The 17,909-nt window shown below is 42.2% G+C and overlaps 1 protein-coding gene across 1 annotated transcript in view; it reads right to left on the reverse strand.

Moving 5' to 3' along the window:
* LOC116885490 (zinc finger protein 345-like) overlaps positions 1-17,646 on the reverse strand; it is a 29,520-nt gene extending 11,874 nt beyond the window's left edge. Inside the window, exons 1-2 of the mRNA XM_032886781.1 lie at positions 17,527-17,646; positions 16,492-16,581 (exon numbers count right to left, since the gene is read on the reverse strand). Of these exons, the coding sequence (XP_032742672.1) occupies positions 16,492-16,581; positions 17,527-17,556 (120 nt within the window). The 5' untranslated portion in view covers positions 17,557-17,646. The remainder of the gene's footprint in view (positions 1-16,491; positions 16,582-17,526) is intronic.
* Between the last annotated feature and the right edge of the window lie 263 nt (positions 17,647-17,909).

Below are 17,909 nucleotides of genomic sequence, written 5' to 3' on the forward strand. Positions count from 1 at the left end.
TTGGATCCCAGAAATACAAATGTCCTAAGTGGAAGCATGGTCTCAAACCTCTGGCATGAATACAGTGAGGGGTGGAAAGCCATAGATCCTCATGTATTCCCAGAACATTTAAGTATGCTTTTCCAGTGCCTACTTAGCAACCTGGGCTCTTATACATTTCCATTGTGGAATGCATACATTCCAGAACACATTGGAGAACCCCTGTGGGCTGAGCTCAGTGGTCAGTGCTATGATTATAACAGTAACAGACACAAATGCCTTTGAGAGGACACTTATGTGGCAAGAAGGAAACCTTATGGCATTTAAAATTAATGCATTGAGCTACAGAGATTGTTCAGCAGATAAGAGTACTGGCAGCTCTTCCAGAGGACTTGGGTTTGGTTCCCAGCACTTGTATGACAGCTCACAATCACATCTGGTACTTCTAAGGACAGTCTGTCATGTTTGGAGATGGGACATAACAGGAAAAGGTTCGTGTGTCCTCCAAGATCCAGAGAGGTCTGGCACACTAAGGCTGAGTCACGGATAAGAATATCTCTAAAAGTATATATAGTTAAAAAAATTCAATGACTTCTATTCTCCTTGTCCTTAGATCTCTATTAAAACACTCCTTCTATGCCTCCATTTTGTTATATTTAACTACCAAAACCAAGATAAGCTAAAGAGAAAAAGCATCTTTATTTATTTTTCTACAAAATAGCCTGGATACAATATAAATCAGATAAACTAGAGCAATGGCTGTTTAGTGGCAGCCTTACTTACATTGTAGTAAAATTAGACTTAACTTTATGAGAGAAAAAATGGTCAGAGATGCCATGCACACAAGCCTTCATGGTCTCTTACCAAGAACTCTTGGCTTACAAAGGAGTCAAAGGAGTCAGAAAGAAGGGACTCAAATATGGACCCTGACATTGTGAATGTCTACTCCTGAGGAGTCCATGAGTGTCACGGAGAATGACAACCTCCCTTAACCCTCTTCCTTCTTATGCTGTACCAAAACAAAGGCTTAGAATGTCATCAGACAAACACCCGAGGGTCACAATGGAGATTTATCTGCTTTGTGAAAACCTGCCTACAGGACGTTTCTACCATGTGTTTTAAAGTGTTCATGTAGGAAAAGCTACAAAGAACTGTTACTACATGGGGACATTTATGTGTTCACAGGACATGGTCACTCATACCTTGCTCTAAAACAAATCATCTCATCTTCTCCTTGATGTCAGAGCTCTGTCTTTGCAACAGTGTTTTGGTACCTAAACATGGAGCCCAAGCTGTAGAATATAGGGGTGGACTTGCTTCAGATTACCCACTGCACTTGCTATTATTATTCAGAATGTTTATGGCCTGAACTCATATGAGCTTTACTCATAGGACCTTTCTTAACCCTCAGAGTATAAATAAAGGTAGAGATTGAATGAGACTTTTGTCTGCCTTATTCTTTGGCTCCATTCTTTCAGGTCCCACCACCTCTGGAACAATGACAGTTGGCCGTGGAGATGGTTTAGTGAATAAAGGCACCTGCCTCCATGTCACTATTGTAGTTCTGTGAGGTTCAAGTTGGACCTCTACCAGGACACCTTGAATGAGGCTCACGGAGGTGGTGATTGATACAAAACCAAGAGGAGGTTTATTGTTCCAGCATGCTGGGGTCGCACCACTTCGAGAGGGAGATGACCCTCAGTAGACTCTAACAGGGAGTTTTATACCTTTGATAAGGGCAGAATTCAAACAATAGTAACTAGGCGGGGTACTATTGATGGAGCAAAGTGACCTTCAAACTGACTAGTGGTCAGTGGACCATCCAGGACTTTCTGAAGGGGTTGGTTGGGAGTCAAAGGGGTGGCTTTGTTTGACAGTTTGGCTTGTAGTCGTTCCAGGAACTAAACTAGCTCTACCCTTCCTGGAAGGGAGGGGTCTTTGTGCTTGGAGGTTTGTGATGACATTTTCCCACTGGCCTTGGGTTGACCCCGACTCTGGCTCCCTCATTCCACTCTTTTCTTTGAGCATAGCTTCAGTCTTGAGGCTTAGAGTCTTCTAGCTCATACTCTTGATGCCCTGCTTCCAGCTGTGTATATTGTTGCCTTAAGGTCATTAATTGGACTGTATTTATTTGTTCTCTTACAAAAGCTACTAAGTGGTTTAAAATGCAGAGGCCAAAAGTCAGAAGTAAAAGGGTCCTAGCAAGGTGGAAATAAAGGTGGGAAACCAGAAGGAGCTATTAAACGAAGACTCGAATCATCCTTGGACCTGTTATCTTTCCCTTTTTCTCTTAGCAAGTCCTTCTCTGATTTTGGCCATGAAATCTTTAACTACTCCTGAGTAGTCTATGTAAAAACAGCATTCTTTCTAGAGGACTGCACTGAGACCTCCTTGCTGGAGGAACAAGAGGACTAGACTGCATCGACACTGCAAGACCACCTCAGAGAGAGAGGAGAGAGAGAGAGAGAGAGAGAGAGAGAGAGAGAGAAGAGAGAGAGAGAGAGAGAGAGGTCATTGACTCTTGTAAATGGGAGATAGAAGTCTCAATTTTTTCAATATATGCATCTATAGCTATCCTAAGTTCTTGATATCTCTGTCCCTGGAGTACTAAGGAGGTGGTCCCAGTGATCCCACCTGCTGCACCCAGACCCAGCCCTAGTAGTAAAGACACAGTCATAGCTACAGGCTCTCATTTGACTCGGTGGTCTCCCATCTATCTAGCATTTCCTCAAAAGGGTGGTACATTAGCCTGGGGACTAACAATACACAGAAATATTTTGTCTAGTCCAATACTTGTGTGTGAACACAGGGCATGAGGCCCATGGAGCAAGTCCACCATCCATTTTGGGGCGTTATAATGTATGAAGCTCGGTAATAGCTGGGGAATAGGTAGAGTTGCACAAAGACAGGTAGGATAGTGGGACCTGCCCTAGGCAGAGTCCAGCCCTTTGCTGCCTGTAAGGTAAGACCTATTCCCAACTTTTGAGCCCACCTGCAGGAAGATGACGCATTGGACAGGGTGATATTTGAGGAGGTAAAAGTAATGCTCTCATAATAAGGGGCCACTATATATAGCAGAGCCAGCAAGAGTTAGTGGCCCCAGGTTTAGATTCATTCAACACATGAAAGGGTTTCTTGATGAGATCAGTCCAGGGGGCTGGATTACGTGGATACAGAGCCAGATTCCCTAAAGTATGGGGAGGGGGTATTGTATAAGCTGACTGAATCATCAGAAGGGGTGGTTCCAACGGTTTTGGTGACATGATGGCCATTTCTTTCGGTCCCACTGATGACTCTAATTCATTTTCTAATAATTTCTTCAAACTTTCTTTGAAAGTCAAACATTAATCTGGGACGACCATCATGCAATCATTACATTGTTTCCAAGGTGAGAACACAGAGCATGCAACTGGGCCATTAGGGCTGTGCTATGCTGTGCCCCTATGCCACAATTTCCAATTGTTTAAGAATCATTACATCAGGGCATATCTAGTTTCACAGAATTCACCAGAGCAGAAGGAGAAAGGAGTAGGAAAGTCAGATATAGTGGGATAATTTATGTACACCAAGACCAACTGAAAAGCAGTCACACACAAATGAAATCTATACAGTCATTGTTCAGGGCTAAGGTTAGGAAAAATGCAAACAACCTGTTTTTACAAAGAGCTGCCGTGGGCTACTGAGATGTCTCCATCCCAGCCTACTGCAGGCCACCTCTTATTTCATATGCTGGGTCCCCTGGAGGAATGTGTCTCCTGCTTTTCAGGGTCCCAGATACCAGCCTACATGACAAGGCTTCTGAGATGTCTCCATCCCAGCCTACTGCTGCCAGTCCCTGTCATGGTATGCTGTCCCCAGTATCTCCCCCCTTTTGTTTAAGAAGTTGTATGGTGCGGACATGCACAGTTAAGGCTAAGAGTGAGCGTCAAATTAAGGAGATGGCAACTGGAAAAATAATAAGAGAAAGAAAGCAAAAAAAGTCCAACAGCAAGGGCAGCATTCTGTAAAAATGATCTCCAATTCACATCTTGCACAAAGGAATCCACAGAGGGTGCAAAGGCAATAGCTACTTCCTCCAAAGAAGCAGAACCAAGGTGGGAATTACTAATATCTGAAATTTCATGGTGCAAAGCATCAATATTCATAGCTGTGGATGAATGAACCCACAAGCTTCAAATATGCTTTTGAATACTTCCCCAGTCATGAGTGGACTCATTATAAGGCAGGGAGTAACACAAATACATCTAAACAAAGAATGACAGTGTACTGATAATCTGACCTTAATATTTTGAATTTCCTGTCTCATATAAAGAATTGCCTCTTCTAGGGCATTCAACCTGTTCTCAAACCCTCCATCTATCTTTTCTTGAATCAAGAGATCAATACTAACATTCTTAGACAGCTGGTGCACCTGATGAGCAGTGTGGACTTCCATCACCAAAGAAGTGGTGGCAAAAGAAGAAATTATACCAATCAGAGCAGTGATACCTAGAATTAAGGCAGTCATGAAACACCTACCTCTACAAAGTATAGAGGAGGCATGATGAATGGCCTCTATGCCAGGATTAGAAAACCATGTCCCATTAACCTATATAGATGGACAAAAGCACATCCAAAAGCAGGTAGACAAAAAGACATTGTATAATCATTGCCAAGTCAAATTAAAAAAAACAACTGCATCCCACAAAGAATAAAGCATTACAATTGTTCCCCAAAGTTTCAAGCTTCCCCTATTATACCCAAAATAATAACTGCAAACTTATCATTATTTAAACTCTAAGTTTTGACTTATACTTCAGAGCTCAGAGCTCCGAGGTCAGCTACTTGCATTTTCCTGTGAAGCTCTAATGATAAATGACATGGGTGAAGCTGCCAGGCAGTGTCCAGAAAGGATCAAGTTAACCCTTACCTCAGTAGTTCCGCCAGCTTTCTGTTCCTTTTCACTGCACACAATGACTCTCCTAAGAATTCCAATATTTTGGCTTAGTTTTACTAGTATACAATTTTATGTATTCTCTTGCACTCTTCTTTTCTGGAACCCCCACATTCCTACACACCTCTATTAGATTAATGAGGCCCTTGAGGTTATCTGAAAAGGGTGGGTGCTGAGCTTTCCAGTTATAGAGATCAGAGGAAGAAAAGGGCCAGTACTGCACGGCCTGATTCCCTGTTGCATCTGTAGGCCCAAAGGCTTGCAGGGGGAGGGCCATGGTGGTGTCAGGCTTGTGACACAGGTCTACAGCTTTGTGTCCCCATGGCAGGGCCTGTGTCCTCCTCTGGGGGGCATAGGTAAAGGGACTCGGGGGCCGGGGCCAATAGAGCCTCAGCCTCTGCTTGGGGCTCCCACGGTGCACTAGAGGCAAGAGTGGGTGGATATGGAGGAGATCTGCAGTTCCGGATTCCTGAAGAACTTTTGTCTTCTTCCCTGAGCCAGCCAGCAGCTCAGACTGAGTCTTGAAAGTCAGAGCCCTGCTAGGAAGAAAAGGGCAGACCCAAGCTGGGGGACCAGTTATAAGCTCTTTCCAGACAATTATATAGGGGACCTGATCCTCGTGACTGGCAGATCTGGATCCAAGTTCCAGGATCTTATGTTTGGCTGCTATGGTTATGGGGAGATCGAATGTCCCTCCCTGGGGTCAACTGACCCCAAAAGCTGGCCATTCGAACATTCACAGGGTCTGGAGTTTCTCTTTCTTTATGTCTACTGACAAATTGTGTGCACATCTCTGGACCTCATCCCAGTGCTCCAGGACCAGACCCAGAGGGGTGGTAGAAGTTTCTGTCCCATGTCCAAATATTTCTTTAGTCCAAGTCCAAGAACACAAAGAAGAACAATTAACACATAGACAGACCACTCACCCCTTGTACGAGTGGAATAGACAGATTACCTGGTGACTTGGCCAGCTCACGCTGGATTCGGAGTCTATAAGACCAATCAGAAGCGGAATTTTTCCCCACCCCAGTTACTGTGTCTCTCGGAACCTTCCTGTTGCTTGCAAGCACAAACCAAAAGCACAGCAGACACACACACACACACACACACACACACACAAATACAGAGACACAGACAACTGCAGTACCTGCTTGAGCCATTTCCTCTGATTCACCAACCTCCTGTGGATCCCCCACAAGAGGCAAGCTTCCTGGCCAATGCACCAAATGTGAGGTTCAAGTTGGACCCCTTGGATGAGACTCACGGAGGTGGTGATCGATGTAAAAGCATGAGGTTTATTGTTCCAGCACACTGGGGTTGTCCCACTTTGAGAGGGAGATGACCCTCAACAGATTCTAACAAGGAGTTATTTACCTTTGATAAGGGCAGATTTCAAACAATAAGGGCAGAATTCAAACAATAGTAACTAGGCAGGGTACTATTGATGAAGCAAAGTGATCTTCAAACTGACTAGTGGACCATCCGGGACTTTCTGAGGGGGGTCGGTTGGGAGTCACAGGTGGCTTTCTTTGACAGTTTGGCTTGTAGTCGTTCCAGGAAGTAAACTAGCTCTAACCTTCCTAGACGGGAGGGGTCTTTGTGCTTGGAGGTTTGTGATGAAATATTCCCACTGGCCTTAAATTGATCCCAAGTCTGGCTCTTTTAGTTCAATGCCCAGAACTCACAAGCTGAAAGATGAGAATTGACTCTTGTAAGTTGTGTGACCTCCACATATGTACTGTTGGATGTTTTTGTGTCCTTGGGCACAACCACTGTGGTGTTTTGAATAAGAATGGCCCCACGGGCTTATATTTGAATACAGAGTCATCAGGGAGTGCCACTTCTTGAGAAGGAGTAGGTGTGACCTTGTTGTAGGAAGTGTGTTACTGGGGATAGGCTTTGATGCTTCAAAAGTCCAAGTTAGGCTTACTCTTCTTGCTGCTTCCAAACCTCATGTAGAACTCTCAGCTGTTCTCCATCCCCATGTCTGACTTCATGTCACCATTTTTTCCATGATGATAACAGATTTACTCTCTGAAACTGTAAGCAAGCTCCAATTAAATGCTTTCTTTCATAAGAATTGCCTTGGTCATGGTGTCTCTTCACAGCAATAAATCAATGACTAAGACAACCATTATGTAAATAAATGTAAATATTTAAATTACTTTAATTAGAAATGTTGATGTATATTCATTATGCATGGTAATAGGTTTCACAAAGACATCTTAATGTGATATACATAATTTGATCACATGCACCCTGCCATCCGTTTTCTCCCTCCTCCACTAATCTATTTCTACAGTCTTGCTGCTTAATTTCATGTCATTATGTGCATACATGATTCTATGTATCTCCATATAATTTAGGATATGTAGTGAGAAAATATGGTATTTGTCTGAGTCTAACTTATTTCATATGATGATCTCCAGTTATACCCATTTTCAAAAAAAAAAAAAAAAAAAACCAACCAACCAACCAAACAAACAAACAAAAAACAAAAAAACCCTTAATTTTGTTGTGTTTGAATAAAACAAACATTTTTCTTCCAATCATCTGTTTGAAATCTAGGCTAATCCTGTAAGTTGTCTAGTTTAAATAACACTTCAATAAGCAGACACACTAGTATTTTTGGATATATATCCAGTAGTGATATATCTGGGTCAAAGAACATTGACTTTGGGAGACTGGTTGGGATAATTTACATTCCCATCACTATTGTACCTTGCACTCTCATCTTTCCCAGCATTTATTTGTTCTCTTAATGGTAGTCTAACTTGTGTGAGATAGAATCTCACCACACTTTCCTAGTGGCTTAAGAATGTTTAATAGTCTTTATATATTTACTGACCATTTGTATTTCTTCTTTCAAAAACATTTTTTTTTCTGAGATAGAGATTCTCTATGTAACTCTGGCTGTCCTGAAACTCACTATGTAGGTCAGGTTGGCCTTGAACTCACAGAGATCTATCTTCTTCTGCATCCCAAGTTCTGGGATGAAAGACCATTAGGCTAGAACCCCTGGTCATCCTTCACACAAGCTAGGAAACCCCATTTACCCTCCTTCCTCTAACCCCTGACCCACTTGAAAAAGCTCTGGACTAACATGTCATCACTCCACATCTGTTTATTTCTGGCTAAGAGTGCCCAGGCTGTTTTGTCCATTGGACACAATCCCAATCTAGCTGGCATAAACGTCATCCTCCTCACCTAAACTCTACAAAAAAGCTTTTTTTTTTTTTTTGGTTTTTTTTTTTTTGAAAACAGGGCCTTGCACTTCCTGGCAAGCGCTCTACCACTGAGCTAAATCCCCAACCCCAAAGCCTCTTGCTTTATCCCTGATTTGTGACTTCACTCACCTTCACCTGTGAGATCAGTGAACCCACCCGAGAGTTTCTTCCTAATAAACCCGCCTTTATCTACCTTTAATTCATTCTATATCTGCATCAACAAGGGAGAAAAGAAGCCTATTTAGCTGTGCCACCGAGAACTGTCCACTTCGTTTGCCCAGTTATTGATTGTTTAGCATTTTTTTATCTGTCTCTTGTTTTTGTTGTAGTTGCTGTTTTTCTGAGTCTCATGCAGGTCTGTTGACTTTGTATTTGCTATCTAGTAGAGGACAGCCTTAAATTACATCCTTTTTTCTTTGTGGTATTTAGGGCAGGAATGCACACGTGGGCACCATGGTCCATGTGGAGATCAGAGAACAGTTTTGTGGACTTGACTCCTTCCTTTCATTTTTACGTAGGTTTAAACTTGGGGCATCGGGCTTTTGGGTGAGCATCTTCATCTCCTGGACCATGTCACTGGCTCTGTGTCCTTTCCATGGTCTAGACATTAAACTTGTCAGCTGTAGAGTTAAACAGGGGCTTATTTTATTTGTAGGCTGTGTCTTACTTCCACAACTGTTTCTTTTGTTGTAGAGTTAAAAAAATTTTTTTGAGGCCTTCTTGCAAATTCTTGGCTTTTATTTTCTGAGCAATCAGTTATTTTCACAGTGTCTGTCTCTATGCCTATATCTTCAAGTATTTCTCATTTCATTCTTAATTAATTTTGCGAGGGCTGGCACAGGATGAGGTTATAGATATAGTTTTATTTTTCTACATATGTGTGGATAGTTTTCCCAGTACCATTTGTTAAAGTTTTCTTAAACATTGATTTTATTTTTGTAATCCTTATCAAAGATTAGGTGCCCGAGGCCATGTGCGTTTGCTTCTAGGTCCTCTATTCTATTCCAGGGATCTACATGAGGGTTTTAAGTTAGCACCTTGGGGCACATTTTTTCACATCTCTCTTGTTTGACTTGCTAACCTTTCTCCTAGATCACTAGTTATCTAGTGAGATAGCCTGAATGCTATTTTCAACTGTGTTGAAAATTACCTCACAAAACAAATTAATCCATCATTTAATTTTTTATTACATTTATTTTATGCAGTTATCTGCAAGAAGAAAGGGTGTGCATGGGCCTTGTATACATGTGGATGACAGAAGACAAGCAGGGGAAGTTGGTCCCTTCTTCATGTGGGCCCCAGGGATCATATTTAGGCCATCAGACTTTTCAGCAAGTGACTTTACCTACTGAACCATCTTACTAATGTGGTCCGTTACTTTTGAAGCAGGATTCATGCGAGTTCTCACCACATGGACTAAAGCTAAATTCTTTGGTGAGGATGTAACACGAATGACCTCCGACCCAATTCTGGACAGAATCCTTGTTCCCCTCTGAAACCCCATGTGCTACATCTCCATAGTCCACATTTCTCTTAGCACCCAGATGGCTCACTGAGCTCTGCTTATAGGAGTCTAGGACTTTCCAAGTCTACAATTCTTCTTCAACATTTCTATCACAACCTGTTTGGAGCGTGCAATAGCCGCATACCTGAATATGTGTATTTCTGGAAATGGTGATCCCACTGCTGTTATGCATTTTCTGTCATGGTTATTATTTCATTACTACAATAAGATATCTGACAAATCAGCTTAAGGACGTAAGTTTATTTCACAGTGAGAGATAGTCATACCACATCCACAGCCAGGAAGCCCAGGAAAAATAGATGTTTGTACTCACTTTCTCCTTTTCCATTCAGTACGGGACCTCAGCCTATAACATAGTGACACTCACCTCCAGGGCGTATCTTCTGATCTCAGTTTAAACCTCTCTCTCAGATAAAGGCCCTCACAGACATACCCAGAAGTTTGTCTTCTACATCCCATCAAGTAAACAAAGGAGCAAGAATAACCATTATAATCACAAACAGATCCGTAATAGCCTAATAGCACCTCTGGTTGGAAATAGCTTTTAGCTTGAATTGAATTAGTGTGGATAAGGTTGTGACATTTGTTTTTGCATAATCCATTCATTTTAACTCCTTGTTAAAACTCACCAGTAATCAGGCTTGCATGAGATAAATTAGAAGAAGGGAAGAGAGATGTTAGGTTTCATAGTTATTGTGTGTTGACCAATGGCTGCAGTAAAGGCTACAATGACATGCGTGTAGCATATTTTAATACTTTCCTCTGCTAATCAAAGGTACTGCTGTGTGCTACATTGCATTTTAGTCAATAACACACACATACAATATTAGGGTAACTCTATAAGATAATATTAACACAAAACTCTCAAACCAATGTTATGTGATGGCTATTCCCAATTGTCAACGCGACCACATCTGGAATGAACTACAATTCAGAAATAGAGGGCACATCTGTGACCCAGATCTTAAAGCTAGAAGACACAGGATTTTGATCTGGATCTTGAAGCCTAGTGGCCATGAAAAGCTTATGTCCAGGTAAGGTGACATACACCTTTAATATCAGGAGACAGAGACAAGCAGATCTCTGAGTTCAAGGCCATCCTGGGACAGAGCAAGTTCCAAGTAAAGAACAGCTAAGGTCCAGGCATGGTGGCATACACCTTTAATCTGGGTCATTCCTTCTGCTAGAGGCCTACATAAGAACAATGGAAGAAGGAAGGCTTCCTTCTTCTCCACCTGCCTGCACTTACTTGCCACCACATCTGTTGGAACCTACTTCTCCAGGATTCCAGCTTACGCAGAAGCCCAGCTGAAACATCGAGCCTCGTGGGACCGAGCAACTACTGGGCTCTTGGACTTCCCATCCACAGCTGCCCACTGTTGGGTTAGTTGGACTGCACACTGTAGGTCATTCCAATAACTTCTCTTAATATATAGAGGCATTCCATAAGTTCTGTGACTCTAGAGAACCCTGGCTAATACACATTATAACAATTATGCGACAGTACCAAGTATGAAATTCTCTGCACACATTCAAATCCTGTTCAGAAGGAGCTGTGGGAAGATACTGGCTATGCTCAACTTTGTTACAAGGATCAGGTTCTGCATACATGGAAATGTGGCTGGCAGGAGCTACTCGTCCACAAAAGGAAGATGGATCTGCCCGTAGACTGACTTTCTTCCCTGCATTTATTCTACAGGAATGGGGATATTTGAACCGCCCAATCAGGTGCTTTGCCACAGGAAAAGGGGTGGGGGTAAGAGGGGCTACTGGGATAAAGTACATGAATATGAGTGACTGTGTTATAGTTGTGACAGACACATACTATGGTCTTGTAAAGTTCATTGGCTGTGCAATATCATGTAACCAATATCGTGTGGGTTCACTGTAACCTATATGGCAGTCATAGGGAAGATAACAAGAAACCTGAAAGCAGGACATAGTGAATTCAGGCCAGGAAGTCCAGAAGTGTAGATGTATAAGCCACTGAAACCTGCATAACTAGCATTATCACTGGGCCTCCACTTGTCTGCAGCCCAGTTTCACAGCTGTGTATTAATCCCCTGGCTTCCGCCCCTTCGTGGTGTGGTTCTAGGACCACGGCTCTTGTCTGAATGGTGTCTTGGGACTTGGGCCCTCTTCAGACATGTCAGTGTCCACAGGCCCACAACTCCCCAAACTCTGGAGTGACCAAAGGAGCAGGGGCAATCAGGTAATGTGTGGGCTTAGTGCATAGGACTGTCTACACTGTAGAGAGAATAAAAAGTACTCAGAATAAAAATTCTGAGTCAGAATTTAGTGGCTGTGGCTTGGCGACAGGCATTTAGGTAGAAGTGGTTACATGAACTTTGAAGATCACAAAACAAAGTCATAAATGAAGGCACTGCTAAGCACATGGTGTAGCTATCAGGTAATAGCTGTATCAGTTACTTCTCTGCTGCTCTGATAAAATATCATGGCCAAAAGCAACTAAAGGAAGGGTTTATTTTGGCTTACGGTTTAAGAGGAATGAGAGTTCATCACAACAGGGAAAGCATGGTACTGTGGTAGAAGCAAGAAACCAGCTGATCACATTTTTATCTATGCACAGGAAATAGAGGGAGAATAGGAGTGGGGCGAAGCTGCAAATCCTCAAAGCCTGGCCAGTGATGCACTTCCTCCACCAAGGCTGTACCTCATAGAAGTTCAAACCAGCACAACCAACCAGGGACCAGATGTTCAAATACATGAGCCTGTGGGGGACATTTCTCCTGTAAATCAGCACAATGGGTTAAAGCAAAGTGGGCGGCCTTGTAGCATAAGCCACAGATGCTATCTGCAGTTAGCTTTCAAGTGGTGGGAGCTGGTGGTCTGCTCAATTAACCCATTCCAAACACTTTCCCTGTTACGAAAGGCATTATTTTTAACACAGGTGGTAGTAATTACATGTTCCTTGTGATATTTCACTAAGCTATATAATTTTTCTGTTTGTCGCATTTTTCTTTTGTTCAAAGAAATGTTATTACATAAAATATGATGGGTAGAAACATAAAAAGGAGGGTTTGATAAGGACACTGTAAAATACAATGCGGGGAGCGGTGGGGGGTAAAGAGATGACTCAATGGTTAAGAGTGCTGAGTGCTCTTCCAGAGGTCCTGAGTTCAAATTCCAGCAACCACACAGTGGCTCACAACCATCTGTAATGGGATTCGATGCCCTCTTCTGGTGAGTCTGAAGACAGCTACAGTGTACTCAAATCCATTAAATAAATAAATCTTAAAAAACAAAACAAAACAAAACAAAAACCACAATGGGGTCATGGGTATGCTAATTCTGCTGGCTACAGTGCTGGTGTTATGAATGTAAGCATTCCAGTAAACAAAAATATATGTAAATCATGTCAATTATAAGCCAATAAACTTCAAAAGAGAGAAGATACATCCAATTCTAGTGTTAAAAATGAAGCACACGAGCTTCATTAGAGATAACCAGTCTTAGGTAAAACAACAAAGAGACCAAGAATTCATTGCCTAATCTCTGATCTCAATAATTGAGAAAAACAATTTTTTTTAAACATGAGGCTGACAAGGTGGCTTCTTTAGTAGAGATAAAGGGCTTGACACCAAGGCTGATGACCTCAGTTTTATTTCCAAAGCTCACATAATGGAAGGAGAAAGTGACTCTTGAATATTTTCTTCTGAAATCCATATAGTCCGTCTCATTGATTCACTCACTCACACACTTCAAAGTAAATAAATAAATACAATTTTCAAAAAAAAAAAAAAGGCTGGAGAGAGAACTAAAAAAAAATCCAAAAATAAAGAAGAAAGTTAAGAGTTATCAAAAAGGAACACATTTCAGAGAATGTCAGAAATTCTAGGTAACTTCAATATGGGAAGAGTTCGATGTTAATTTGTATTATATATTTTAATTCATTTCTCACATCACAGCGGAGATGCCCTGTGAGAAATGATTCTAACTTTTGTAAACATTACCGAGTAAACTTCTACAACCTCAGTTACATGTTAGAGTCATTGTCACATATGATATGAATCTCCTATGATCAGCACATCTTGGTCATTATGATCTTGATCATCACATGCCTCTATATCTTATAAAGTTATAGCTGATAAAATTGCAATAAGATGGACAGAACTGTGGATATGAAGACAGAGCCCTTCAATACATTCATGTCTTTTAGATGACATAGATGACAGAAATTGCACTCCACAGCAATGGAGAAATACTCCTTTTCCTATGAAACTGACAGGAACAGCAGAGGAACAGTATGGCCGAAAATATCTGCACACCCTTTCCTCATACCATGTAAGAAGTCATTTCCAAAGATACTAAGCATATAAATCTAAAAGCACACTAAGACATTCAAAAAGTGCTATAGAATGGTTTCTCTAATTGCATACAAAGCTGTATTTCAAGAAGAAAAACATATTCATTATTTAAACTACACTGAAATAATCATATTCATCAGATAAAAAAAGAAGGATAAGAAGATGAAGTAACCCAGTGGGAGAAATCAATTCTCTGACATACATCCAATCACTTTTAATAAGGAAGGAAAAGAGACCTAGGAAGCAAAATAGGCAAGAGATTTGAAAAGCTGTTTTATGCAGTAAGCATGTGCACGCTCAGTAACTATAAAAAAAATGTAGGACACATTTAGAAATGAGAAAAAAAGAGCCATAAAACAAAATAACAAGATAGACAAACAGTGTTGATGAATACATGGACTAACTGAACATAAATTCGAGACGGAGTGTAAGTTGTTCATCCTTTGGAGAAAGTGGCTTTGACAGAGACAAAATATCCTCTGTCACAGGTATTAATGTATGTCATGATAACATAGGGGACACAGAAATAACCATTCAAAGAGCTGAAATCCTGGGAGTGGAGACAAGAGAAGATATCAGGAAGTGACAAATAACGATGTGTCCTAGGTGCCGATCACACTCAAGATCTTTCATGTGTGGGTTAATGATGAAGCCGGGCTATTATACGCATGTGCCATTTCATATAGACACAAAATTGGTAAAGGAAATAGGCAGAACTCAGGGGAAAAGAAAAATTCACCGAGGCACATATAAAGACCAAGCTTTACCATTTTCTCCTAAGTTAATTAATTTTATTGCAGCAAAAATTTCAACATGCTTAATTCTTAATAGAAGGAAAAAAAAAGCACAGAAACCCTGGAAAATTTCTAGAAGATTCAATATATGCATGTATAAAGGCATAATATATGCGTGTGCATGTGTGTATTCACAGTATATATGAAATTAACCTAGAATAAGAGCAACAAGAATGGCTATTAGTATATGATGGTAACATACTGTGTAACTCTAATACTTAATAGCACAGGCTAAGTTATCCCAATATAAATAAGATATGCTGATGGATTTATATGGATGTGAGGGTTGTATTAAGAGCAACAAAAAAGCATATATCAATCCAATCTTATAAAGCCATTACTAGTAGGAAAAAATAATAAAAGAGTAAAGCTTTGGCATCCAAAATGGATGCTTAGCACTTCCTAAGCTCCCTACCTCTACCCCAGCTCACCCCATCAACAAGGTCCAAGAGTCTCTCCTGGAATGAGTTGTAATGAGCACTAGTGTCTCAGTTTAGTGTACTCCATTTTACTTAATTAATCCCAATCCTCTGAATGCTGGAAGCAGAGAAGACTGGGCCTGTACAAACAGTAAATATCGAGACCGTCTTAGGTTTAGCTCACTTAGAAGCATGGGTTTGAATGCTTGGCCATAGGGAATGGCACTATTCGGAAGTGTGGCCTTATTGGAGGAGGTAAGGCTTTATGGGGGACTGCGGGGGGGAGCGGGGCTTGAGGTCTCCTATGCTCAAGCTCTGCCCAGTTGCAAGTAGTCCCTTTCTGCTGCCGATGGATTAAGATGTAGTACTCTCGGCTCAGCTAGCACCAAGTCCGCCTGCATGCTGTCATGCGTTCCACCGCGATGACAATGGACCTGTGAAACTAAACCAGCCCTAACTAAATGTCTGCCTTTATAAGCGTTGCCTTCATAGCAGTAGGATTTTAACCCTAAGGCAGGCACACAAGTCCTTGACCCTCAACTCCCAGCATTAATGAAAAAAAAAAAAAAGAGTTAAAAGTCACAGACCCTTGTGACCCCAAAAGAGGATTTAAACACTCTCCAGTGGCTACTTGAATCCCACCAGGGATTAGCTATTCCAAACAGACCTCCTGGAGCTTCAGCACAGAGTAAATATTACCGAAACAGTGCCAGCCACGGAAACAACTGGAGTTCCTTTTAGATGATAGTGTACCAGGTCCTTCCTTCCTTCCAGCAGCAGGGCATCTGGGTGCTCCCCTGAGAGGCTGCACCCCACACACCTTAACAATCCTCCTAGAGGAGGAGGAGGACCCAGCACCCTAGAATAAGAGCAGTAGGACTGGCTATCACTACACGACACTAGCATGTCGTGTAATTCAAATACTATCATAAAATAGTGCAAGGGTCCCAACACTATAAATATCATCTATAAGTGGATGTACACGGATCAAAGCATTTTATCATCAAGAAAAACAAAGACATATCAGTATAACACATAAAAATAGAATTACTAATTAATTAGAAATTAATTACTAGGTCATAGAAAACACACAACCAGCAGTAAATCAGACAGTGGACCTCTTGGCAGCCTTATGGGACCTTGGCATTTCATTCACGCTCTCTCGCAGCCCACCCCACATTTCAGGTCTACTCAGTGTTACTAAATATTCCAAGAGACCAGAGGAGACCAGAGACCAGAGACTGGACGATTGTACACATCTGAGTTCAGGCAGTTCAGAAACCTACCACCTGGTAAAGACATGGGGGTCGGGATGAGGACATCTCACAGTTCCCATGGGGAAAGTAGACAAAGGTATTCTCATAAGCTGTCCTGGCCTAGAGTGGGGGAAAAAAAAAGGATAAAGATAGTCTTTTAAAAACAAGGATTCAAGTGTTTCTTCTCTGCTTTACTCTCCTGAAATGTTCACACACAAACATCTTTGGGACTACAGAGACAGCTCAGCCGTTAAGAGCAGTTGCTGCTCTTCCAGAGGACCTGGGGCTTGGTTCCCAGCATCGGCATTAGGTAACTCACAGCCTGCTGTAGCTTCACTTCGGGGAATCACATGCCCTCTTCTGGCACTGTCCTCATTTGAATATATATATACATATATACATATATACATATATATATGTATACACACACACACACACATATAGACACACTAATAAAGAAATCCATTTTTTTTCTGGTACCTGGAAGAAAACAAAACTTTTTTTTTTTTTTTTGAAAAAAAAATTATTGTGTTTGAGATATACCATAAGGAAAATATATCATGAGGAACAAATGTGCAGCCGCTCCATGCAAAAAGGGTGAAAGGGGAAATTGTCCTGTTGGGGAGTGTGGGCGGGGATGTGGAAGAACAAGTAGGCAGACTCCAGTGGAGCTGGCCTAGGTTCTGGATTTGCGATCCAGCTTTCTGCACATTTGTGAAGTTCGGACTAGGTGGGCCTCGGAGAGAACGAAGGGGCTGGGGATTCTAGAGAACACAGTTCCTTTCGTGAATGACCGTCTCATTCAGATACTCTCCCTTAATGATCCACCAAGTCCTTGCCACGCATTATCCGGAGCAAACAGGCAGCCAGAGCAGAGCTCCTCAGAGAAGGCTCCAGAACCCGCTGCAGTCGCCTCATCTGGAAGGACAGGGCGCCCGGGCTCGAGCAACCCCACAGCCCAGGGGATCCAGAGCAGCCGCCCACGAGGCCTCACCGCAGACCCCGCTCTGTCACAGCGCTTCCCGTTCGCGCATCGTTACCTCCGGGCGCCACACGCACACTCACCATGTCCACTTCTCGGGGACTTCTTACCATCGCCCAGCACCCACAGCGTTACTGCGCCACCGAAGCTACGCAACAGCTTCCCTAGCACCGGACTTGGATTCCAATATGGAGGGTCCCAGACAAAGGCCCGGCCACAGTCAAAGCCCGCCCCCACCCTCCATTTGTACGTCTGATTGGACGCGCCTTGAGGCCAGGGCCTCCGATTGGACAGAGCTTCAGGTTCTGTCCCCTGAGTGACAGTAGATGGCGCCTGCACACAGCTGAAGGAGCCCAGGATGACAGGTTCTTAGCTTCAGCTCTTGGGAGCTCTGGCTCCTGTCAAGTCTTGGTGTTTAGACTTTAGTCACTTCTGTAGGCCTGACCTCCAGTCTCCTCCAGCTATG

The sequence above is a fragment of the Rattus rattus genome, chromosome 16 (assembly GCF_011064425.1).
Source record: "Rattus rattus isolate New Zealand chromosome 16, Rrattus_CSIRO_v1, whole genome shotgun sequence".
NCBI classification, from domain to species: Eukaryota; Metazoa; Chordata; class Mammalia; order Rodentia; family Muridae; genus Rattus; species Rattus rattus.